General features: G+C 46.9%; 1 protein-coding gene across 1 annotated transcript; it reads left to right on the top strand.

Annotated features, from left to right (window-relative positions):
- Nucleotides 1–1,855: 1,855 nt before the first annotated feature.
- Nucleotides 1,856–23,026, top strand: LOC148521381 (uncharacterized). The gene is made up of 3 exons (XM_088475294.1): nucleotides 1,856–1,949; nucleotides 15,238–15,743; nucleotides 22,895–23,026. The coding sequence occupies exons 1-3, from the start codon at nucleotides 1,856–1,858 to the stop codon at nucleotides 23,024–23,026; spliced, it is 732 nt and encodes a 243-aa protein (XP_088331420.1).
- Nucleotides 23,027–24,986: the final 1,960 nt, after the last annotated feature.

Below are 24,986 nucleotides of genomic sequence, written 5' to 3'. Positions count from 1 at the left end.
TTCGCGAGTCCGGTGCAGACCACGCCCCCTCTCCGTATGATGTCACAAGGGGCGGGGCCACAATCACCAGTGATTACAGCAATGCCCGGATGCTCTGGGGAGCTGTGAGGGTAGCGGTATGGCCGTCTGAAGCATTTTAAGGACGCTCCAGTCCAGGCAGCACTGCTGCATAGATTCTGGCTGCAGTGTGCCATTCTGGGCGCCCTGCTAGCCAGATGAGGCTAGCAGAAAGAATCTCAGAGGACAAGACCAAATGGTTCAGAGGGCCTTATATGGCCCCCGGGCCTGAGGTTCCCCATCCCTGCCCTAAGCCCACATCAGAGCCCAGGATGTGCTAAGCATTCACCTTTACATCTATCGTAATTTAATGAATAGGTGATGTGATAACGTTTACTAATATGCACTGATATGTTGAAGTGGGTATGTACACTAAAGTGCCAAAAGTCATGTGATAGCAGTATGTTAAGGCAGTGGTAGGTGGCGTCACCGTACTGTGATGTCTTGGAAATGCCCAGACCTGCATCAGTTGTAATCTGACATCTCACGAGTCAGTTGGAACACCGACTAGGCTGCTCATGGCAAGGAAACGTAAATTATTAAAGTGGCATGATAGTGTGCCCGACGGATGGGACATTCCATTTCCGAAGTTGTGCGGACATTCAACATACCTCGTGTCACGTGTGTATCGAAGATACCTCATGGAAGGCATTACCACCCACCGTGGACAGCTCAGTGGCGACCACAGGTGCTTAATGTTCGTGACCAGCGGCATCTGGCCAGAATTGCCCGTTGTAACAGAGAAGCGACACTGGCTCAAGACACATCCTCATTCAATGCAGGAGGTACAAGACACATATCCAGCAGGTCAGTGCAGCATTCTTTAGCTTCCATGGGATATGGAAGCAGAAGAGCCACTAGAGTTCTCCTGTTAACAGTACGACACCGGACACAGAGCCTCACCTAGGTATGTGATGTCGCTAATTGAACATGAAAGACTGGCAACATGTGGCGTGATTCATGGTTCCAGTTATTTCTAGCTGATCGTAGGGTTCAGTTGTGGCACAGACCACATGAGCCCCCAGTTGTCAACAAGGCAACGTGCAGGCTGGTGGTGGCTCCATAATGGTGATGGGTCTGCATAGCCTCTGCGATCACAGTCCCGATCGCAGTGGCTGTTTCGCGCACACGCACTGCGATGCATACGTAGGCGCAGAACACAACAATCGGCCAATTGCGTAAATATTAGCAACTGCGATCCTTGCTGAATCAGGCCCTGAGTCTCCAGACTTAAACCCCATCAAGCTAGTTTGGGATGAATTGGACAGAAGGGTAAAAACCATGGGAGTAACTACCATAGGTGCAAAGCGTGCAGCTGCCATGGGGCCCAGAGCTTAGGGGGGGGACATCTTCCTTGTCAGAGTTACATGTGTTATATACATTTTTCACCATTGGGTGGTACATAGGGGCCCTTACAAACTTTTGCTATGGGGCCTTCAAATACCTAAGTATGGTGAAAGCAAAGCAACTTGGAGTCACAAGGGGGGTGCGGGCCGCACCAGGTGACACCAGCTGAGGGGGTTACACCAAAATAGTAGAGCTGCTCTGCTATTTTGGTGTCACCCCCTCGGATGGTGTCACTGAGCAGCTGCAGCCACACTCGTGAGATGCAAAGGAGAGGCTGTTGGCTGTCCAGTAGCTGCTGCTGCGCTGAGCTGGGAGGATTACTCAGCGGAGCAGCACAGCAGCCCCTAGCCTCTCCCCTGCCCATTGATTGCAGAGGACCAAGAGTGCGAAAAATAAGTGGACGTGGCTTCACGGGACAAAGCCACGCCCTCTGCCTCCGGCGTACGAGAACATGGACCCCAGACTGACCACCGCACCGGGTGCATTTAAGGTAAGTGACGCCAATGAGCAGCTTACACATTTGTGGGAGCTTCTCAACAGTGTTGGTAAGAAATTCCTGAACAATATTTGATTTCCTTTGTAAAAAGAACGCCACGAGTGTGTTCAGTGGCTATATTTGTACAATGTGGCTACTTTGATTAGTTAAAATTTGGATTAAATTTTGTTAAACACAATGATTAATATATGAGTTATTTATTTTTTATCTCCGGTTGTTTATTTGTTCTCTGCTTTAGTTTCAGAGTACACTGAGACATTAAACTGCGTAAATTGTAATAAAACCAGTTAAATTATGTGCTAAACCTTTAGCCCGGTATTTTGTAATCTCTCACAAGCAGGGCCCTCGTCCTTGCTCTTCCTTTCCTAACTTCTGCCATTATATCCCCCCGTGCTCACAGTGCTTTTGAACCTGAACCTGTCTGCTGCACTCACCAAATAGAGTACAAGTTTCAGCGCTGTCTTCTTGTTATTATAACTGCTTATGCACCAAAGTTTGTTAATTATTTTACTTGTTTGTATCTTAATGTTATGCATTTTATATCCTCTTTGTATTATGGGCCTACAGACGGATACAGACGGACGAAATGGCGATGTTTACGCAGATCGAGCGATTGTTTGCCAGTGCACATGCATATAAGTTGCAATGCGCATGCCCCGCAATTGCTTTGCGATTAGGTAACCACAGAGGATCCACCTGCAAAATGACTGACAGGTAGTCAGCGTTTGGGGGAAGTAATGGGGGGGTTAGAAAAACGCAGGCGTGTCTGACCATTTGATTGAGACTGCGATTGCAATCACAGCATGAGAGCTTTCAGCTTGTCAGGAGAGCTGCAGTGTCTGTGGCTGGTTAGACCTCCCACAAGGGAAAGATGGCTGCTCGATGTGCATAGATGTTACTGATATTTACGCAGGTAATTAACGCCGTACACAGATGAGAAAGCAGCAGTGGGCACCCCTATGCTCAGGTGATCTATTCAAATATTAGCATATTTTCGCTGCTGCGTGGTGTACAAAATCGCAGCTGCGATTGCATTAGCATCATCCCTGAATCAGACCCTATATCTGTATATGCAGTCTGTAAGGCACTGTGGACTCTTTGTCCTAAAGGTAATTATTATTAATATTATTATTATTATAACAAGATTTCAGGATAACACATATTAGTTTGAACTTTTTTTTTTATAGATTGCATCTAATGCAGTATAAAAGTGATGTAAAAAACTGGTTGGGTATGGGTTTCCGCCAGTCGGGATCCCGACGGTCAGAATCCCGACAAGGATAGCATACCAAGACTTGTTGGCCAGTATGTTAACCCTCCCCCTCTCCCTACCCTAACCCTCCCTTTTTGGTGCCTAACCCTAACCTCCCCCTCCCCACACCCTAAACCTAACCCCGCCCCCTTAGTGCCTAACCCTCCCCCTAGTACAGCACAGACGGTGTAATGGTTAGTGTTACTGCCTCACAGCACTGAGGTCGTGGGTTCGATTCCCACCACGGCCCTAACTGTGTGGAGTTTGTATATTCTCCCTGTGCTTGCGTGGGTTTCCTCCGGGTGCTCCGGTTTCCTCCCACATTCCAAAAATATACTGGTAGGTTAATTGGCTCCAAACATAAATTAACCATAGGGTGTATGTGTGTGAGCATGTGATAGGGAACATATATTGTAAGCTGCACTGGGGCAGGGACTGATGTGAATGGCCAAATATTCTCTCTGTAAAGTGCTGCGGAATATGTGTGCACTATATAAATAACTGGTAATAAATAATAAAAAAAGAAATAGTACCTAACCCTAAACCTAACCTTCCCCTAACTCCCTATACTTACCTTCGGGATGCCAGCGGTCAGGATTCTGGAGCCGGTATCCCGACGCTGACGGTATTGTGGCTCCGGTATATTGACCGTCTGCTGACTACATCCCGTCGAAAAGACCTATGCAGATCTTTATAAATAATAGGTCCAGCGGCCTTTGATTTTTGTCTGTAATAGAAAGAGAGCTCTGTAAAGAACTTCCAACTGTGATTATAGTTAAGATTCTAACACCAATATATGCTTTAAGCAAAAAAAGTAGGTAAAGGTGTATAAAAGGATGAGTGACCTTACAGGATTACGTATTCAAAATCTATGTGTACCATAGACACTAAAATAAAAGCTCATGACTTTATCTGAAATACATTGTTTCTCTTCTAACTTCCTCGACTCGTCACAGCAGGGCTATGGCATCGGCATAGGTGAGCGTAAGTCGGGGGCATGGCAGCATGATCTAATCATCGTGGCCTCGCCCTCGCTATACAAATGCCGATATTACAAGCATTGTTAAGTGGGGGTGGGTCTACGATGACGTGATTCAGTGCAAATTGCATCATCCTTCCCCCCTCAGACCGCCCACTTCTGCTTCAAGTGGGTGGCTGTGGGGAGCGGGGTGGACAGCTACTGGAGGGTGCGGGCTGTTGGCAGCCGGCTCCGGAAGACTTGCCTACTCTTTCGGATGGCTAAAAGCACCACCCGATTTTTGGGAGCCTTCCGAGCATTCCAGAAGAGTAGGTAAGTATGACTACAATTCTCCATGTTTGAGTATCGGTCAATAGAATGTGGCTGTGTGCTGTGCTGCGGAGGACTCAGAGAGACAGTCTCCTCTCTTTCCCAGCATGATGTGCCGCTGCGTTGCTATACAGTGGCAAGTGGTAGTGGGCAGGAGAAAAGAGTTACAGAGAGGGGGTGATCGCACTGATTATCCCCCAGGATCCACCCCTGTAATGCTCTGTGCATTGTATTAAAGTCACTGTAATGCTTCCTATACTCTATATTGGCCAATTTTACGCACCCTGTATTGTATATTAGTAATTAGAATGAACCCTGTATTTTATATTGGGCCGGATTCAGAGTTGTACGCTTATCACATCATTGCTGCATTTTTGTCTACAGCAGCGATGCAAGATTATGCTAATGTCGCAGGAGGCGTGTAAATAGACAACTCCTGCCAGCTCCTGTGATCCACTGCTGCACCTGAGGATGTAGCATCAAATCAACTGCGTGAACACCAACCCTCAGGTTATTCAGGATGGCCATAAACTCCACGCTACCTGGGCTGCAAGTCTAGAAAAAGGGGCCGAGAGGCCCCCATTATGTGGGACGCTGGACATTGCCGCCCTTTTCTCTCCCCCAAACGGCCAATCTGCGCCTTAAGGGGTACTGAAACTATTGTTGCAGACACCGATGGGCACATGCGCAGTTCAGATCCTGTGCATGCGCCGATCTGCCATCATCTGATTTGTATGCAAACCATCGGTTTTGCATACAACTGTAAATTAGGAGCATTGTGAACTAGGCTGCTTTCTGTTATATCCAGGGGTGTATCTACCTCTTGGCCATTATGGCACTTGCAAGGGGGCACCAGCTGAAGGGGGTGTCGTCCTATGGTGCCACCCGCTGCCAGGGGAGTCATCCCTTACCTATCAGGCCGATTCACAGGCCCCCATCCAGCACAGGCGGCCAGTACGATTAAAGTTTTGTTTATTTGTTATTGCAGAGCAGCGAGCGTGGCTTCAACCGCTGAGAAACAGGGAATCTGCAGCCCAATGCAAAGAGGAGCAGCAGCCAGAAAAGAATAAGATAAGTGACTGGGCTGGAGCTGAAGGGTTGTAAGCAGCTGCAGTGACACAGGGGGCCCTTGAGAGGGAATACAATCTGGAAACCGGCTGCCTTAATTACGGCAGCCGGCTTCCTGACTGTCATATCCCGGCAAGGGTGAAATGCCGGGTGTCTAGATGTAGACGCCTGACATTTCCCCGACGCCGGGAGATCGGCGCCCGGCATCCCGATCAAAGGGTTGCCGGGTGCCGCAAGCGGACAGCCGAGGGGGAGAGGGTTAGGTTTAGGGCACTCGGGGGGGACTTAGGGTTAGGCACCCCCCCGGGAGGGTTAGGGTTAGGCTAGGGGGAGGGAGGGTTAGGGTTAGGCACCCCCGGGGGGGACTTAGGGTTAGGCACCCCCCAGGGGACTTAGGTTTAGGCAGCGGTGAAGGGGGGGTTAGGGTTAGGCACTTAGAGGAGGGATTAGGGTTAGGCACTTGGGGGGGAAGGTTAGGGTTAGGCACCCCTAAGGAGGGTTAGGGTTAGGGGGTTAGGTTAGTTTATACTTACCTAGGGACGATCGGGATTTCCAGCGCTGTCGGGCTTCCGCTGCCGGGCTCTGCTCATCTGTCGGCCAGGCGCTGCCAGGAATCGAACCGCCGGCTATGCGGCCGGTGGTATTTCATACAGATTCCCTTGAGAGACATGAGGGGGGCTTGGAGAGAAACAGGGGGACCTGGATACATACAATGGGGCCTGGAGAGACATGGGGGGCCTGGAGTGACACAAGGGAGGCCTGTAGATACACTAGGGAGCCTGGAGAGACACATAGAGGTGACATGGGGGCCGGAAGTGACACAGGGAAGGCCTGGAGTGACACAGGGTGGACCTGGAGTGACACAGGGGGGCACATGGAGTGACACAGGGCGTCAGTCTCTTACTTTGCCAGGGGGAACTCTTGGTATTGTATTTTGGTAACTGAAATGCTCTTTGTGTTGTAAAGAGATCCCTAGAATAGACACTGCTTTGCCAGGGGGCCCTGAAGAGAGACAAGGGGGGATTGGAGAGACACAGGGGGACTTGGATACACACAAGGGGGGCCTGGAGAGACATGGGGGGCCTGGAGTGACACAAGGGAGACCTGGAGACACAGAGGGGGGAATAGGGGCCGGGAGTGACATAGGGGGGCCTGGAGTACACAGAGGAGCCTATAGTGACACAAGGGAGCCTGGAGAGACACAGAGGGTGACACAGGGGAGGCATGGAGATAAACAGGGGGCCTGGAGAGACACAGAAGGCGTGGAGAAACACAGAAGGTGGCACAGAGGAGGCCTGGAGAGTCAGAGAGGGTTTAGTGTGAGAGTGGGGCCTAGAGAGACACTGGGGCCTAGAGAGACACTGGGGAGGGTGGCTGGACTGACATAGGGAGAACCTAGAGAGACATGGGGGACTTAAGTGACACAGGTTGTGCCTGGAATCACACAGGCTGGGCCTAGAGTGACACAGGGAGGCATGGAGTGACACAGAGGAGGTCTAGAGTGACACAGAGTGGACCTGTAGTGACACAGGGGGGTATATGGAGTGACATGAGGGGGCTTTCCCCATACTTTGCCAGGGGCGCTCTGTCTCCTAGTTACACCCCTGGTTATATCTGTCACTGAAATGCTCTTGGTATTGTATATTGGTCACTGAAATGTTCTTTGTTTTGTATAGAGGGTCTCATTCAGACCTGCTCGCGAGCGCAGGACGCTCGCAAGTGGGTCGATGGTTCCCAAATGTGCATCGCACGATGGAGGGAGCTCCGTCGTGCGCATGCGCGAGACCCGGCGAGCGACGTGGTAGCCGTCGCTCAGGGTCTCACACCAAAGGGGGCGTGCTGTCGATGGTGGGCGTGCCGGGGGCGTGGGTGACAGACAGAGGCATTCTCATTGGAACACCTACCGTCTGGGTCCGGCCCCACTGACATCACTAGTGATGTCAGTGGGAGTGATTTTGGCTCTGCTAGAGCCAAAATCACTCCAGGGCTTGTGGCAGTGAGACCCTACCGCAGGGTCTCGTCGCAAGCCCGGTCTTGACCATCGCGACCATCATCATGGATGCTCGCATAAGCTGTGGGTGGTAACCCACAGCTATGCGAGCGTCCAAGAGGCCGCTCCAATGTTAGGTAGGAGGGCCCTGATTCAGAGCGAGCTCTCTGGTCAAAGCGTCCGGCTCTGAATCAGGCCCCGAGATCCCTAGAATAGTCTCTGCTTTGTCATATGGCGGTGGTAGGTTATGTATTTGATTATAGCACTGACATAACAATTTTCATATATTTCATTATCTATTTAAGCAACAGCCCCCACTTAGAGAAACCCCACCTGCAGGGGTATTGCCATGACAATTTCTACATTGCTGAAAAGCCTAGGCCACTTGATTACATTTGTCCCCTAGGCTAACAGTTGCCAGCAAGCCCCTATACAAGACATCTTGACAACTTATTTGTACCCATGGCCCTTGATAAAAAAAAAATATTTAATACTCACCTTATACTTTTATTTAACAAGAAATAAATAAACTGAACCATGTTCTTATTTGCAAACATATTCTATTTAATGCAAACCAATTTAGAAGACTTGGATACGCTAGATCACCAGGATGTCAAATTAATAATGTGGTTTCAAGATCTTCCTACAATACCACTACAGCCTTAATAATCTTGTAAATATTTAGGTAATACTAATACCAGTAAGATGGTTTCATGCATTGCCACGGTGTTTACTCAGCAGAGAAAGCCTTAAGCTGTCTGCGCAAATCATCCCGTGCATGGGAAGCATTGCCTTTTAGCACCTAACATAAATATTTATTGCATATGTAAACTGAAGATAAATCTATCCTTCTTTAAAGACCTATCACGCTTTCTACACTGCTTCCATTTGTCATTTTTGAAGATAATTAAGATTCAATGTCATTGTTTTGAAATATTTTTAACAGTAATTTCTTGTATAATAAATCTTGTTTAATAGATTTAAGCAAAATATTGTACAGGAAAGGGGTGTGACATGAAATCCAATATAATTATCAGCTACATTGAATGACATACTGTACCACTATTGCTGCTGGCATGTTTCCCTGGAGTGCCCCTATAATGCAGGAAACTGTACTACATGGAAATGGACGTACAGTATTGGAACAGATGCAGCTTTAATTTGCGGATGCGGACAGTGGACGCACACAAGTATACATGATGCAGAGGAATGCACATTTTGATCACATCTACACTTACAGTACGACTGAAGAGGCGGAACTGGGGTGTGACAGAATGTTCTCATAGGGGAAGAGTTCATTGAGGATGTGCCGATGTAACTGTGGGCTATAAAGAGATAGATGGTCATAGGAACAGATCCGCCTCTTTGGAGGTGTATAACTTGCACCTAGTATAGGACAGGTGTAATTCCGCACTGATGATGATGACTGGTAGCAAATGGTACACGCACTGTAGATGTACAGACACGCAACCCTGCATATGGGCATACGTATATATATGCACACTTACTGTATATTGCACAATGTGAACCATATTTATTTCCATCTCGAAAGGAAGGATGGGGGGAAGCAGAGCCGGCCCTAGGCATAGGCACACTAGTACAGCCTAGGGCATTTAGGACGCCTAGGAGTATGCATTCCAAGCCTAGGGCCAGCTTAATTTGACAGCAGGTAGTGGCGGAACCAGGACGGGCAGATGGCGCCTGCAGCTCTGCTCTGGCTGCCCTACTGCGATTCTAGCTGAGAGCTCCAATCTGGCGGAAGCTCATACAGCCGGCAGCAGTGGGGAGCAGAGACAGTGGGGGCAGTGGGCAGTAACAAAAATGGCCATTGGAAGAGGGCTGCGCATACCCAGCCGCAGCAACTGCTCCTCCCATGGGCCTTTGCAGAGTCCAGTAGGCTGAGTCTTTTAGTTACAGAACACATAGTACTAGTATTGTAATGCATGGTCTCACCATAAACCAGGGACGTGTAGGCAGGGGAGGCAGAGACTCTTGTCACACTCCCTCCCCTATCATACTCCTTGTTATGCTCCAAAATTTTGACAGAAAAACGATTAGAATAATACAGAGAAGATATGTGTGCCTCCACAGCCATTGACCTCACCACATGTTACTGCCATAAACCATCTTAAGGGATTGGTGTTGGTGTTCCTAATGAGAATGGGGAGGTAGAATAATAATGAGCCACAGTATTTTTAGACTACTTGTTTGAACCTGAATAGTGGGAGAAGATATACCGTAGAAGCCCTTTTCAATGATACTCAGATCCAAATTACAGAAGAATTGGAGTACTCTTATTTTTGGGTTCTACAGTTTTTGGAAGTAGTTGGCTTCAGTGATGTGCGGTGAGGTAAATGGCTGGGGAGGCACTGGCTAGTATCAAAGCCAGATTTACAGATACATATATGAACTCTGGGTTCATGTGGGCATTATACAAAGTTACAGCAGTATATAGTGCAGGAAATGTGGTGTGTTTTGATCAGGGATGTGCGGAAAAGGTAGACAGGGAGGTGTGGTATAAGAGATAGACAGTAATTAGATAGACAATGTCTAGATAGACCCCAGATGTTAGACAGTTAATAGATGGACAGGTACAAAAGGTCCACCAGGTACAAAAGGTTGACACACTAAAGGTCGACATTTTAGAAGGTCGACAGGTACAAATGGTCGACAGGGTCAAAAGATCGACATGAAAATGGTTGACAAATGATTTTTTTTTTGCATAAATGCCATTCGGCCCCTTGTGGGCTCACCATGCTGCGGGCACGGTGGCTTGCTTCGCTCGCCACATGGATTTATTCCCCCTCCATGCCCACTTGGATGGTAGGGAATGACATTGGATGGTAGGGAATGACGTTGGACACTGGCTCATCTTAAGTGCTTAACCCTAAACCTAACCCTAACAAAAGAAAATAATCATGTGTCGATCATTTTTGTGTCGACCATTTTCATGTCGGCCTTTTGACCCTGTTGACCATTTGTACTTGTCTACCTTCTTACATGTCGACCTTCAGTGTGTCGACCTTCTGTACCTGTCGACCTTTTATACCTGTCTATCTATTGACTGTCTAACATCTGGGGTCGATCTAGACATTGTCTAACTAATTACTGTCTATCTACAGTCCGGCACCTGACAGGGGAGGCAGTGCCTCACCTGCCATAAACTTTTTACTCCAGAGTTTTGACTATATAAATTTATTACAATAATAAAAAGAAGATATTTATAATATTTTCTTTACATTTTTCTTATCATTTTTATAGTCAAAGCTCTGGAGTACACCTAAGTATGACAGGAAAGGCTCTGCCTCACCTGACCGCCCATCACTGGTTAGTTTCTAGGTTTCACTTTGCTTGGTGCCCAATTCAAATGTGGATGAAAGTTATTTATGAAAGAATTGTTACAACAAAGGCTGTTTTCAGAAAGAACGCAAAGGTTGGCCTAGATCATGGAGGAGCATGTCTATCTTATTTTCATTTATTTTCCATGAATATTTATTATCCGTTACTAAGCATGGTAAATATGCATAATATAAAGTTAAAACAAACTAAAATCACTATTGCTAAAAACTACAGAACTTGATTGATGACTGAATCGGCAAGCTACCAGATATGAAATGTGATACACCAAGTGCTGGAATAAATGATAGGCAACTGAGAACACACACACAAAATAGATAACTGAAATAAAGAAAAAAAGGTGGAATCACAAAACATGCATAATATAAGTTTGGTTTTGATGTTATGGAGGAGGGAAGTGTTGTCCTTAAACATTTTTGATGGCCTTTGTTGCTTGCTATGTTTGGTATAGATGGCCATGACATATGATTATATATTTTGGCTAGGGCCGGCTCAAGGGGTCTGAGCACCCTGTGCCGGCCCGAAACGCTGCACCCTGCAATCGCGTGCGGCTTCGAAATTGGGGCGTGGCCTCATTACCATAGGCCATGCCCCCTAAGTGACGTTAATTGGAGGCGTGCCCGCATTCACACTCCGGGGGTCTGGCACCACCGTACAGCTGCGGCGGTGGGGGTCCCCAACCTCCCAATTTGACCACCCGCGGGCCACTTCAACCCATGGGTGGAACGGCAGGACAGTAGTGTCCTGCTGAAATCGGGATGTTGGGGAGGGGTGGCACCCCTGTTCGACCACACTGGTCGAACACCCCTAGAGCCGGCCCTGATTTTGGCCATAGTCCAGAACGGAGGAGTTGGTTATGCCAGGCCTTGTCACGTTGATTGTTCAGTGACTATGTCCCAGATGTTGGTTGTCTTCAGGAAAATATACAAGTGTTCTAGTATATAAACTTTAGCTTTAGGGGCATATTTGTTAAAGTGTTTTTGAAGCAAATCCTCAGAAAACTGCAGTTTTCTGAGCATTTCCACATTAATTATGTTTCCCCTGAATGTGTAAGAGGGAACTGTAGCAGATTTTGCAGATGTTGCTGCAGTCTGACCATTTTTGATGGTTCGATAGCTAACTCCATATTTAGATGGCATTAACAATTGTAGCTTATAGGCTGTATCAACTAATATTTTTTCAGAGATAACTAACACTTGCACATGTGGCTCGATGAGTGTGGATGTGCAGTAGCTCTGCCTGGCCAGAACATGGAAGTACACTGATCACGTAAATGACCACTTTACTTTTTAGGCTTCTCGGGAAGGACTCTTATCATAACCCATGTGCCTGAAAGAAACTATTTATAAATTATCTCAAGAAATAATTTCTTCTGCGACGATAAATTACATTTATACATAGCCCACCTATGTCTTCCCTAGATAACCCCCCAACTTTAAGGAATTTTGAGGTATTCTGCTTGGCGGTGGCACAAAAGGGCACTCTACTATATGTTTCTGGGGTTACTAGCTACAGTAAGGAGCTTCCTTGCAAAAAGAACCCATTGGCTTTTATAGACAACACCATCTATCAATGGTGTTGCCTATCGTGCAGAAGATCCGGAGAATTTAGCTTTCTGGAGCTTGCATACAAGCATATTACAATACCATAGAATACTATGGGGATTACTGTGTCACAGGTCTGCAGCAGATCGCTGATACCTGCTGTGGACCCTTTTTTATTCATTGTGGTAAACCTCCAAAAACTGCATTTTTATGAATACTACGTCTCACCCCAAGTCTCTTGTGAGTCTGTGACTGTATATTTGTAGTGTTCAGAGTTAAAGTAAACCAAGTCCATTTTTAGAAAACGAAGGTTGCCTAAACATGAGTGGAATAAGAATCCTGGGGTTTTTGCTGATTGGCTGTCTTGACAGCCTTGTTACTAGGCAGATTAAGTGGTTTAAGGGGTCAGGTGGTTGTTAGCTGACCAATTCTTGGAATTGTGGGTGTGCCTGTGATGAGGGGTATAAAAGAGGTGAAGTGCAATGTATCTGCCTCTTTGGTGATTCTGGAGTACAGCTAAGTGTCACACCCATTGCTTCATAGTTTCTACCCCTCTGTCTATAGTATTCATCCGTTCTCTTATCCGCTGTCTACCCTACCCCTGTTGCACCATGTCCCGTCCCAAGAGGTCTGCCCCCCTACAGATTCTGTACGTGGCGCTAATACTGCTGTCCTTCGGGGATTCCGCAAAAGCGTTAGCGAATGGATACGTAGGGGTAAGTTTGTTGATTTCTTCACCCTCACGGACGATATGAAGAAGGGTCTAGCTCAGGTTAAGAAGCCGGGAGGGATTGGGGAAGTTGTTTACTGCGGTTACAATTCCTGGCTAAAAGGTATGCAAATTTTTTCGGCTTGCTACTTAGAGACGCGACCGCAGGAACATCAGAATGTTATCAGATATATTTACTTGGTGCATGATATGTTCGCTCGGTCGCGGGGCACATCGTGGAAGGATTATGATTGTCAGTTCAGGTGTAAACATGAGGGTAGACGCATAGTCCCTTTCAGTGTTAAAGATGTCGAGGTGTGGCTCGAAGTTTCGCAACAGCAGCGGCCTCCTGTGGATGCGGTGCCCTCCCTCAAAGTTTCTTTACCTAGGTCTGGTGCGTCGGGAGTGACGAGAGGGAGGTGTTTTGCCTTCAGTGACTCGAGGTGTTCTCGTGGTAATTTTCGTCACTCCTGTCACATTTGTAAACGGGGGGCACCCGGCCAGGGATTGCCAACGGGGCTCTGGGGCCGCAGGGTCTGATAGGAACGATAGCTCCAAGACAGCTAGTTAAGGCTAGGTCACCCATTTGTTTGCCGGAGCTTACTAAGTGGTTGGCTCGTTACCCTGATAGAGAGGCTGCTGCCTTTCTGTTGGATGGTTTTAAATTTGGATTTGGTTTGCCTATCTCCGGCCCGCTCCATGTTAATGCGCCCCGCAATTTGCGCTCCGCCCGGGAATTCCCTCAGGTTTTGCGATCTAAGGTAGATGCTGAGGTTTCGCTGGGCAGGATGGAGGGCCCGTTCCCTTGTCCTCCCTTGCTGAATCTTTGCATCTCACCTTTGGGGGTGGTCCCTAAGAAGGGACCCGGGAAGTTTTGTCTAGTTCAACATTTATCCTACCCCCATGGTAATTCGGTTAACGATGCTATACCCGATACGGCTTGCAATGTTGTATATCAGTCCTTTGATGATGCATTGGGTCTGGTTCATAGTTTTGGTCCAGGCGCTTTGCTGGCGAAGTTAGATGTTGAGTCCACATTTCGCTGGCACAATGCAGTATATGGATTTTAGGCTCGGGGGTGATTTCTTCGTAGATAAATGTTTGCCCATGGGCTGTGCGGTCTCCTGTGCCTATTTTGAGAAGTTCAGTTCGTTTCTACATTAGTGCATAGTGGCGGGCACTGGCCATGTCGGTGTTGCGCATTACCTTGACGATTTTCTCTTTATAGGTACAGGAGGGAACGAGGTTTGTACGGATCTCCTTTTTTCTGCCACGGCTTTGTTTAGGGTTTTGGGGGTTCCTGTTGCGCATGACCAAACTGAGGGCTCCTCATCTTGCCTTTCTTACTTGGGCATTGAGATAGACACGGTGGCGGGTTGTTGTCGCTTGCCGCACGATAAAGTAAATAAGTTGCTCGATCAGATTGCAGTTGTTTAGCAACAGATAGCGTTAAATTGCGCGTGGTTCAGTCTTTGCTGGGGTCATTTAATTTTGCCTGTTGCATTATCCCCACGGGACGGGTTTTTTGCAGAAAGTTGGAGAGGTCCACTGCCGGGGTGAGCCAGCTGCATCACTACATTCGTTTGTCTTCTGAGATTAAGGAGGATCTTTGAACGTGGTCCAGTTTTTTGGTTTGTTTTAATGGTGAATGCATTTGGCCTGCTGCTCCTGTGTCGAATGCAACTTTGCAGCTTTTCACTGATGCAGCTGGTTCCTCTGGTTTGGGGGCCTTTTTTAACGGGGAGTAGTGCGCAGCGCTCTGGCCTCCTGATTGGCATTTGGAAGGCCTTACTAGTAATTTGTTTTTGTTGGAACTGTTCCCCATTGTAGTGGCAGTCGAGCTATGGAGGGAGCGTTTGGCTAGTCAGCATGTAGTTTTCTGGTGCGACAATCTAGAAGTAGTTCGGGCCATTAACAATCAGCGTTCTTCCTCCCCCCCGGCTTTGCGTCTCCTTAGGCATTTGGTTTTGCGTTGCTTAGAGGCCAACATTCGGTTTCGCTCGCGTCACGTCCCTGGGGTGCATAATGCGATTGCTGATTCATTGTCCCAATTCCAATTTTCCCGTTTCCGTTTGCTGGTGCCGGCAGCTTCTGCAGTTGGGTTACCTTGCCCTTCTTTTGTATGGCAGATTATCAGGCCGGAATAGAGGGCCTGGCGCAGAGGTCGCTGGCTCCAGCAACTCAGAGGGCTTATTATGCGGCGTGGCAGGACTGGCAGGCTTTCTGTTCACAAAACCCCCAGCCGGGTAAGTCTTCCTCGGAGTTTATGTCTAGGTTTGTTTGGGGGCATTACCAGCATGGTCGCTCCAAGGCTTCCTTGGCCTCGGCCCTGGCAGGGATTTCCTTTTTCAGTAAATTAAAGGGTTTACCAGATCCCACCAAATCATTCCTCCTTTCTAAAGCCCTTAAAGGATGGGCCAAGGAGTTTCCTGCCAGGGCTGACTCCCACAGGCCTATCGATCTCCATCTCCTTGTTCGCTTGCTGGGTGTGATGGACAGTGTGGCTTCGGATTCTTTCGAGGCTTCGCTGTTTCGTTTGGCTTTTGCAGTCGCGTTTTTTGGGGCTTTTAGGGTCAGTGAGATTGTAGCTTCCAGCAAGTCCTCGGCGTCCACAGGGTTCATGATAGGAGACATCGTTGTCACAATTGGTGTCTGCGAGTTACCTGTCTCAGGTGGTGATCGGATTTCAACGGAGGCCGGCATGACTGGAACTACAGATGATGTAGATGAATAGCTCTTTTATTATAAGAAGTGGGTAGTAGTGAGAACTGCCTTTGGTGATGAGTGACTGGAACTGGAAACTTGAGACGTTGGAATGTGACCAGAAGGAACTTGGAGGGACCGGACTGGGACCGGCAGGTAGGCTGACTGAGCTGGTCGGGTTACTAGTAGATGGGCTTGCAGACGGATGGTAGCGTGGAAGACTGGAACAATGTGGATTGAACTGGAATAATGTGACAATGGCTGAAGGGAAATCAGGTAATGCTGAGACGAGGGTTAAACAGGGTGATCCGGAAATGCTGTGACAAGGTTGGAACTCAGGTGCAGGCTGGATAGGATAATTGGGAATAACAGGTTACAGGAAGGAATGGGTAGGTTTGGGAATTTTAGGTTCAGGGAGGGAGTAGGTAGGTAAAAGGAGCAGGAGTTGATCCACAGCAGTAAGCAAGGCAGGGTGACACGATGCAGGTTACAGAGTACCAGGGACCAACCAGGAGTAGGACTAGCAGCAGAGCACAGGCCAGGTATTGCTGTAACAGGACGTCTGGATGCCAGGTATTACTGTAGCAGGTTTTCGGGATGCACCAGGGGTTGCTGTCAGCAGGCTTACTGGATTGCCAGGTTTGGCTGGAACAGGTTTTCTGGAAGCACCGGGGGTTGCTGCCAGCAGATTTACTGGATTGCCAGGTACAGCTGAAACAGGTTTTCTGAATAGCGCCAGGGATTGCTGTAGCAGGTTTCAGGGAAATACTTGAATGCAGAAACAGCATGAACCATTCACCACGGGAAGACGAGATGTTCAGGCCCAGAATGCTATCAGGAGAGGATATATATACCATGGGTCTGCCATCAACTGGTGGATACGGACAGGTGGTCTGGTAGTAGCATTCTGAGTGGTGGAAGGCACAACATGCAGAGGGAGTATGCAGCTCTGAGAATCAGAACCACACCTGTGATTCCAATCAGGGCTAGCAGTGCTCACAGACAGAGGAGAGGCCAGGTGCAATAATCAGAGCAAATCCTCCAGGCAAATTACACACACAGATCCATGGGGAAGCTGACAGGGGTAAGTCTCAAGGCAAAAAGGTGACAACTAGACAGGGTCGTGTCAATCGTGTTCCAAGAGTCATCCGTTTTGTGCAAACTACGGTTTTCCAAGACGGATCAGTTAGGCCAGGGCAGGTGGGTTACGTTGCATAAACATGGTGACGCCCTCTGTTTGCCCAGTGCGACTTGCTGCATTGTATATGGCTGGTCGCCCGGCAGGTGGTGCCCAGTGGTTGGTGCATGCGAATTTGTCCCCTCTTTCCAAATTTCAATTTGCTGCTGTTCTTCGGCATAGCTTATTGGCGTTAGGCTTAGATGGCGCTAGTTACGGGACCCATTCCTTCCGGATCGGTGCCGCTACAAGTGCAGCAATAGTGGGAGCATCCAGCAGTGATATTCAAAAGATTGGGAGGTGGAGGTCCTCTGCATATAAAACGTATGTTCGCTGCGACAAGCTGGAGGTGCGCTCCTGCGCCAACCCGAAAACGTTGTTTACCTGCCAGTTATCGAATGGTTAGCATTCGATAAGTGGGGTGTGAAGGGATTTTTTCATTTTTCCTCCCGGGGATCATTATCTGGCCCAACTTGGTTCACGGGGAAGGTTTTTTAGTTTTTCTTCTTCACTCAGGATACCTGTTTCCCCCATGGCATCCCTGCTAGTTTAGTTGCTGTGTGTTAATTTTGTTGTGTGCAGTTTGGTTTTGGTGCGGTGGCTCACGGTTAGGGTGTTCTTTCCTTACAGTGGAAGACTTTTGAGAAGAGCAGGTTTGGCTTGTCGTCCATTCCTATATTTTCTGGGCTGAACGGCATGGTTTGGCTAGACATGCCAGTGAATTGTTGGGTGGTAGGCATGTTCGCTGGATAGGTGTGCGTGGCCTGCTGTGTGCATCCATGCGAGATTTGTTGGTGGAGTCTGCAGCGAAATGGGGGTTGCCAGATTGGTTGGTCCTGCATGTTGGTGGGAATGATCTTTGTAAATTGAAAGGTTTGGAGTTGTCGTTTCAGCTGAGAGAGTCGGTTGTTGCAGTTTGCTTGTTGTGGCCGAATGTGCGCATTGTATGGTCTGAAATAGTGCCGCGACTGGTTTGGCGTGGTGAGCGGGACCACAAGGCTTTGGATAGGGCGAGACGTAAGGTAACAGAGCTGTGAATAAACATGTCCTGTCCTTTGGTGGCTTGGTAGTCATGCATAGCTTTTGGGGTTCGGATTTAGCTAGATTTTTTCGTCCAGACGTGGTTCATTTTAATAATTTGGGTTTAGGTTTGTTTATTAAGGAGTTGCTTTCCTTTTTGGATTAGTTTTTTCTCTTGGTGGAGGGCTAGTCTCAATTTGAGACTGGCTTTGGCGGGAGAACGCTGCATCTCAGTGGCTTTATTGTGGCGCAAGAGAGCATTGTGAGGGCGCTGGACCTCGATGTAACATGACGAGTCTGTCCTTCTCGTACGAGCGGACCTGAGCGCTTTTGTACAGAAGCGCTTGGAGTAGAATGGCCCAGGAGGGAGGTGAGACCTTCACAGCGTAAGTATGTCTTGAGGGGGAGCGTTTTAGTCGTTCTCCGTGTGTGTCAGCTTGAAAGCTAGAACTGAGTATGCAGCGTCTCCTGGCCACCATGGTTAGGTGAATTAATTCATTCGGAAATAAAAGCTGTGACCTTTTATCCAAGCTGTTATGGTGTCCGTCTCTTTATTTATTAGATAAGTTAAGTGCTAAGTTAAGTAAGGATGTTTAAGGTATTTAATTAGCAATAAGCCAATGGAGATCTTATTGTCCATTTCGTAGTAACACTATCATTGTACATTGGAAATATCATATATTTCTGTGAAATAGTGAACCAAGGATTTGATTCAGCGTGGCCAATATTTTCGCAAATCGAGTGATTAATTGCCAATTATTACCTATTACAATTTCATACGCACAGAGGATCCGTTCACAAACTGAGTGTCATATGGTCAGCATTTGTAGGAGTTAACGGGGGTGGTTAGGTAAACGCAGGCATGCCTGACCGTTTGATTTATGGGCTTTCACTGGTGAATCAGGCCCCAAGTCCATAGTCTCATTGAAGCAGCAAAAAACAATTGAAAGTCAGTGGTTAATTAATGACAGTTCTTCAAGTTCTGTTTTCTCAAAATTGACTCTTATGGACACGGTCCACCTTAGCTCTGAGCCCTCCATTTATGTTGTTTGACAACCCCACTACACTATTTTGCCAGCCTAAAATTAGAATGATCCTTGATCTTGTCTTTCCCCTGTTACCCTCCATTCATTCCCCACTTTGTCTCCTGTTCTTCTCTTGCATTTTATTTAATTTTTTTTGTATTTTTCTAAAATTGTTTACTGCTTCTCAGACTGCCAGCCATTTGGTACGCTTCAGATATTGAACCTGATTTGCTACCGATCGCAACTGTGAATGCAATAGTGATTACACACGCAGTCTCACTGCGATTGTATGCCAATCCATTGCGATCGCTATGCCGCCGCAGCACTACATAAGGACGCCCACCTTACCTTACACACATCCGTAATGTGTAGCAAGACTGCGAAACCATCGGTAACATCGAATACCTCACGCACACTTGCACAAGCTCTGACCTTACTAAGAAATTGCTAACTTCATCGTACGCTATGAGTCCTCAAGCTGTGTATGGCATTGCAGTGGCTAATTTATGCGCGCCCATGCAACAGCGTTAAAACTCACTGGAATGCCTGCATTTCTCCGACCACCCTCCCCCCGCATCACCACCCACAAACGGCACTTCTTGTCGCTCACTCTGCGGAGGGGTCTGTGTAGTTACTGCAATGCATAAGTATGTGCAGAATGCAACAATCGGCGTAATCGCAGTTGCAATCGGTAGTGAATCAGGCCCATTGTCCAGATCTATCCTTCCCTTGCTGATATTAAACTGTATTACTTGCCTGCGCGTTTCTACCAGATTGCCTCCTCCCCAGCAGGGCAGGAGTGTATCTATAATTGGTGCAGGGTGTGCGGTGCACACGGGCCCCCGGGTCCAGGGGGTCCCGCACCGCACTCCCTGCTTACATATTAATTAAAGCTTACCTCTTTGAGGTCCCGCACCGGGTGTCAGTGCTATACAAAAAGCCGGGAAAATGGCCGCGGGTGCCATTTTTCAGGCGTTTATGCAAGCACAGTAGACTCCGGGCACATTCTAGTGCCCAGAGTCTACTAATGCTCCGGTGGCTGGCCAGCCACGTTAGTCGGCTGCCAGGAAGAGAGGAGGGGGCCCCAGACAGGGAATGCACACGGGCCCCCTCCTCTCTAAAGATGCCCCTGCATCAGGGACAACCTTCTAACTCCAGATCTGACCGCCTTATGTGTGCATAAGAAGTACAGACCTCCCCCCTTCTAACCCTAAAATTCTTTATGAAACTGTGGAATTTATATTTCTTAAAACTAAGTATCATTTCTCCTATTTACCTACTTACTGTCATCTGGAACAATCCTACTTTTCCACCAGGAATGTCCTATAATCGATTTTGGGGCTTTACTGTGCCCGAACAAGGTAAGTCCAGGGCGCCCATCCTGTTAGCCCGGGGGGGGAGGGGTGAGGGTGAGGTTTAGGGCAGTTTGCGGGGCTAGCGTTAGGTTTTTGGGGGGTGGTTAGGGTTAGGCACCCCTAGGGGGGATGGTTAGGAAAAGGCACCCCCGGGGAGAGGTTAGGGCTAGGCACCCCCCCCCCAGGAAGGTTAGATTTAGGGAGTGGTAAGGGGGTGGTTAGAGTTAGGCACCCCCGGGGGTAAGTTAGGGTTAGGCACCACTAAGGGAGGGTTAGGGGGGGAGAACAGGGGAGGTTAGCATACTTACCTGCCTCAGTCGGGAGTTTCATCCAGTCGGGCAGCTGCTGTTGGGATTGAACCGGCAGCTAAACAGCCACCAGCATTTCAATCCCATTCCGGTGGACCTGCCCAGTGATTGTTCCCTATTGGACAGTGGTTCGTAATCTCCTGAATAACTTTATTTAAGTTTCCAATATCAAACTGTCCCTGGATCTTTATTAAATAATATTTCCCCTAAAGATCTCAGTAAATTATCTGCAAAACCAGTCTCCCACAAACATCTGTGAGAAGCCTCATTGTGTAAAACTGGTAGAGTCTACTTCCTCCATCCATATCTGCACTAAAAAAACAGATCTGGAAGATTGTGGTTATGGAGTAAATCCCCTATTATCTGCATGACAGGGGTCACATTCATCATTTTCGGGTCCCTTGCTCCCTCTTGGGGATGGACCTCTGCCTCCTCTCCCCCCGATTCTGGTATATTTAGTCCCTGCCTTGCTTCCTTATTCTCGGCACCCCCTTCTTATCACTCATTTTAAAGTAAACATTCATAGCTGTTTCCATTTCCTGATAGTGCTCCCCCCTCCCCCCAAATACACTTACCACCTACCCCTTTTCACATGGAAAAAATGTAGGGATTTATGTCTTGATGTTCCATTTTCATGTCCATGGCTGTAGAATTTATTGTACTTGACCCTGCTGTAAAATGATTTACATTTACTACTCACATTTGTATTGTTGTCCAGTTCTTCTAATTTATTGCGACCAAGAGCTCTATTCATTAAGTTGATTGTCGGGACCCCAATAATTAACATTCTAATCTAACTCGATGCGAGCTTATCTGAAAATCATCTGTCTCCCTGAATCTTTTCACAATCTTTTCGGAGCAGTGAAACAAGTGCGCATGTGTGACCTACAGGTCACGCAGGCGGACAAAAGCCCAGGGACAGGGGCGGACCCGGGACTCTTTCCCATAGGGAAGGAGCGGGTTTCGGGAGCAAGCGCCAACTGAAGATGGCGAATGCTCCCACAGTCAAGCCCCGAAAATTTTGTATTTTCGGAGCTTGATGAATTCTGTCCCCATACTAATGTATGGGGACAGTGGGCCATTCCACGAGAGCTAGGTAAGCAGGAGATATCACTGGTACCTTTTTGATGAATAGCCCGATAACTTAATTTCTACGGAGGCAGGTGAGAATGTTAATTTTCATCTGCTTTTGTAGAAATTAAGTGATGATGAATAGACCCCTAACCAATAAAAAGATTATTTAAAAAAAAATAAAAACCATTAACTTGGCAAATAAAGCATTGGGATGCATATTTCATAAGTCCCATAGCATTCCTCCTATTGCTATCTAAGGATGAATGTATCAATTGTTATTGATTATCTTTATATTCACCAGCCCTGTACAAATCTCAGTGAAAATAAATCCATTATTCTGTAAGACAGTGGTTACAGTCAGGTGCTTGTCAGACACAACCAAACTACCAGCTGATTGATATTTCACCAGGACATGCCCCGTTTCCTTACACCTCCCAGATTTCCTGTGACCTGTAAGCGGTTTGGTTGCATCTGTCCCTTTCTTGCTGCTGAGCTATTGGATACTAAGATTTTATCACTGGCATTTGTACAGCTTTGTTGAATACGCAGATTTAAATGTGTGAGCCCGGACTAAATGGGTTTCCCTGCATACTGTATTTCTTACACATTGAAAATGCATTATGCAGGTACCTGCCAGGATGTATTATTTTGGATTCATTGCATCATCTCACACGGAGACTCCATGTATGGCAAACACTAATCTGTCATGGTTACACATTCACTTCATGTGGTGAGATTGATTTCAGATGGATGTCTCACTGGTGGCTTATATTACATGTTGCTATGTTTTTGCTAATTATCTTAGCCTTATGACCACAATTCTTATAGCCCAGTTCTCTGAGTCTTTTTTATATCAATTTATGGTTTATTTCAGCCCACCAAATGCCTTAATCTGTGGCTAGATAATGTAGTCTACATCTGCTTTATAGATTAGCAGTTTAGTTTCTCATTGGCAAGATACACTCATTTAACAGAACATCTTCTGCTGGTCTGTGTTAATATTTTTGTATCCATTTTGCTTTGAGGATTGCATTTAAATGGTGATACTTTACACTTCTCCGTGCAACAATATTTTACTTTTCCTGTTTGACTAATGGCGAAACGCGCGTCATACTCTCTTCCAGGTTCTCATGGTGTACACAAAAGACCTGGATGCTGGCACCACTGTACCGCTGTCTGATTCCTTTGCAATCACTACAGGACATCCACCACAGTCTTCATTTCTAAACAGGTACTCTCAATGGACCGGCAGCTAAGACTCCCGCCAATGTCTTAGTTTATCATGCTGTGCTTCACTCCACAGCACCAACTGCAGACAAGTGTCTTTTTATCTTTCTAATCCCAGGCTAGCTTCCCTGCTTTCTCATCTGCCATTCACTGCATGCAACGGACAGACTGCAGATGCAGACAGCACCTCTTTTTTATGGACAACAAAGCACCCCTGCCGAGTGCGGACAGACCACCAACAGAGTCACAAATATGTGGACGATAAATGCAGCAGTGTCACCGAACAATAATAGTGCAGCTAAGTTGCTAACGCACACACAAAAAAAAAATAGCCCAAGATCCCGACGGGACACACACACTGACTGTGACTGACTACACGTCTGCTAGCTTCTCTCCCCACAGACGGAGTTAAAATGGCATAGATTGTGGGGACCTTTATATAATCCAACACCTGCAAGAATCCAACAGTGGAAGGATGACGTTTTGCCTCATTTTGAGATCCGAGTCACGTGGGAAACCTTGAACTGCGTTCGGATCTATGTCCGGATCTCAAAGGCCAGGTGGGTCCAGATTTCGGAGAACTGGACCCGCTCATCTCTAATAAATACAAATAATAATTATAATAATAATGAAAGCAGACAGACTCTACCAATGCTGGACCTTTCTCTTCTTACACATCACCCTCAGCACTGATTATAACCTATCTAAGAGGTAGTTACACTATCCAGGCTCATTCTATTGAAATATAGGGTGATTTATGATTGCAGCATTTATGATATATAACTGCATTTTGCTATGTATAACCATATATCCTATGTTATGCCATTGATTACAATTTTATGGGATAAAATATAGGATAGTATAGAATTAATTTGATGCATGTAATGATTTATGATGATTTATGAGTTGAATATCCATTTTATTCAACTGCATATAGCTATATATATTGTATATCTATGAGAACAAATACTATGCTACTAATTGCAATTCATACTCCCATCCACCCACTTCGCTCCACACATGAATGCTGCCTATCCTCCAATTGATTACTTCCTCCTACTCCCGCCTCCAAGATTTTGCCCTTGCTGCTCCTTACCTCTAGAAATCTCTACACAAAACTTCAAGCGGGTTCACAAGAACCACTTCTTTATCAAAGCCGTCCAGCTCTCATCTTAACCCACTGTTCCATGCTCATTGCTCAATGTCTCCATTATCTGTGTCACCCCTGTCTGTCTGCCCCTTCCCATTAAACTGAAAGAACTCACGAGCAGGGTCATCTTCCCTCATGTGCTTTTCCTTCCCTCACTTTGACCATCATCTATTCCCAACGGCCTACAACAGCACCTAACCCTTTGGTTCTGCCACCCTACTGCTTATTTGAGTATTATGACTGCCGATGCAGCAATGTTAATAAACCATGGCCATGTCGTGCAATGTTCTGTACTGTAAGTCACTTTGTTCAGGGCCGGATTGAGGGCCAAGGGCCTGGAGCTGAAAATGATTAAGGGCCTATTGTGAAAAGCAGATGAGGTGTGACCAGTGCTGTGTGGTGTGGCCAGAGCCACATGGGCATATACACCCGCTATAATCTCAACACCAATGTCTCCGTAGATATGTAAAAGAAAAAAAAATATTTTGTGAGGTAACTAGAAATACAATTTTACTACTTATGATTTATGGCTGACCATGTGGACAGCAGATGGTCAGTCAACATCATGTTGTCATGATGATGGGCCTATTTTTATTTGGAGGCCTGGAGCTGTAGCTCCATCCGCCCCATTGTTAATCTGGCCCTGACTTTGTTCTTGTTTCTGTGCTTTGTGAGGTGCTGCGGAACCCTTGTGGCACCATATAGATAAATGATAATAATGACAATAATAATAATGATATCTTGTGATGAAATATTAGACAGTGTAGTCAGATTTGTCAGAATTTTTGTGATGTACTTTATGGCACAAAACAGCATGTCGTTAGATGTAATTACACAAG

Source organism: Taudactylus pleione, unplaced genomic scaffold, assembly GCF_031769625.1.
Source record: "Taudactylus pleione unplaced genomic scaffold, aTauple2 ptg000169l, whole genome shotgun sequence".
Lineage (NCBI taxonomy): Eukaryota > Metazoa > Chordata > Amphibia > Anura > Myobatrachidae > Taudactylus > Taudactylus pleione.
Note: the sequence above shows the minus strand (reverse complement) of the source record. Positions and strands in the feature narration are given on the sequence as shown.

Coding starts and splice junctions, on each gene's coding strand:
- LOC148521381 (XM_088475294.1), top strand. CDS start 1,856: ATGGACCCCAGACTGACCACCGCACCGGGTGCATTTAAGGTAAGTGAC. Junction 1,950..15,237: donor GGAGCTTCTCAACAGTGTTG/GTAAGAAATTCC, acceptor TTTGTATGGCAG/ATTATCAGGCCGGAATAGAG. Junction 15,744..22,894: donor GGTTCATGATAGGAGACATC/GTTGTCACAATT, acceptor ACTCTCTTCCAG/GTTCTCATGGTGTACACAAA.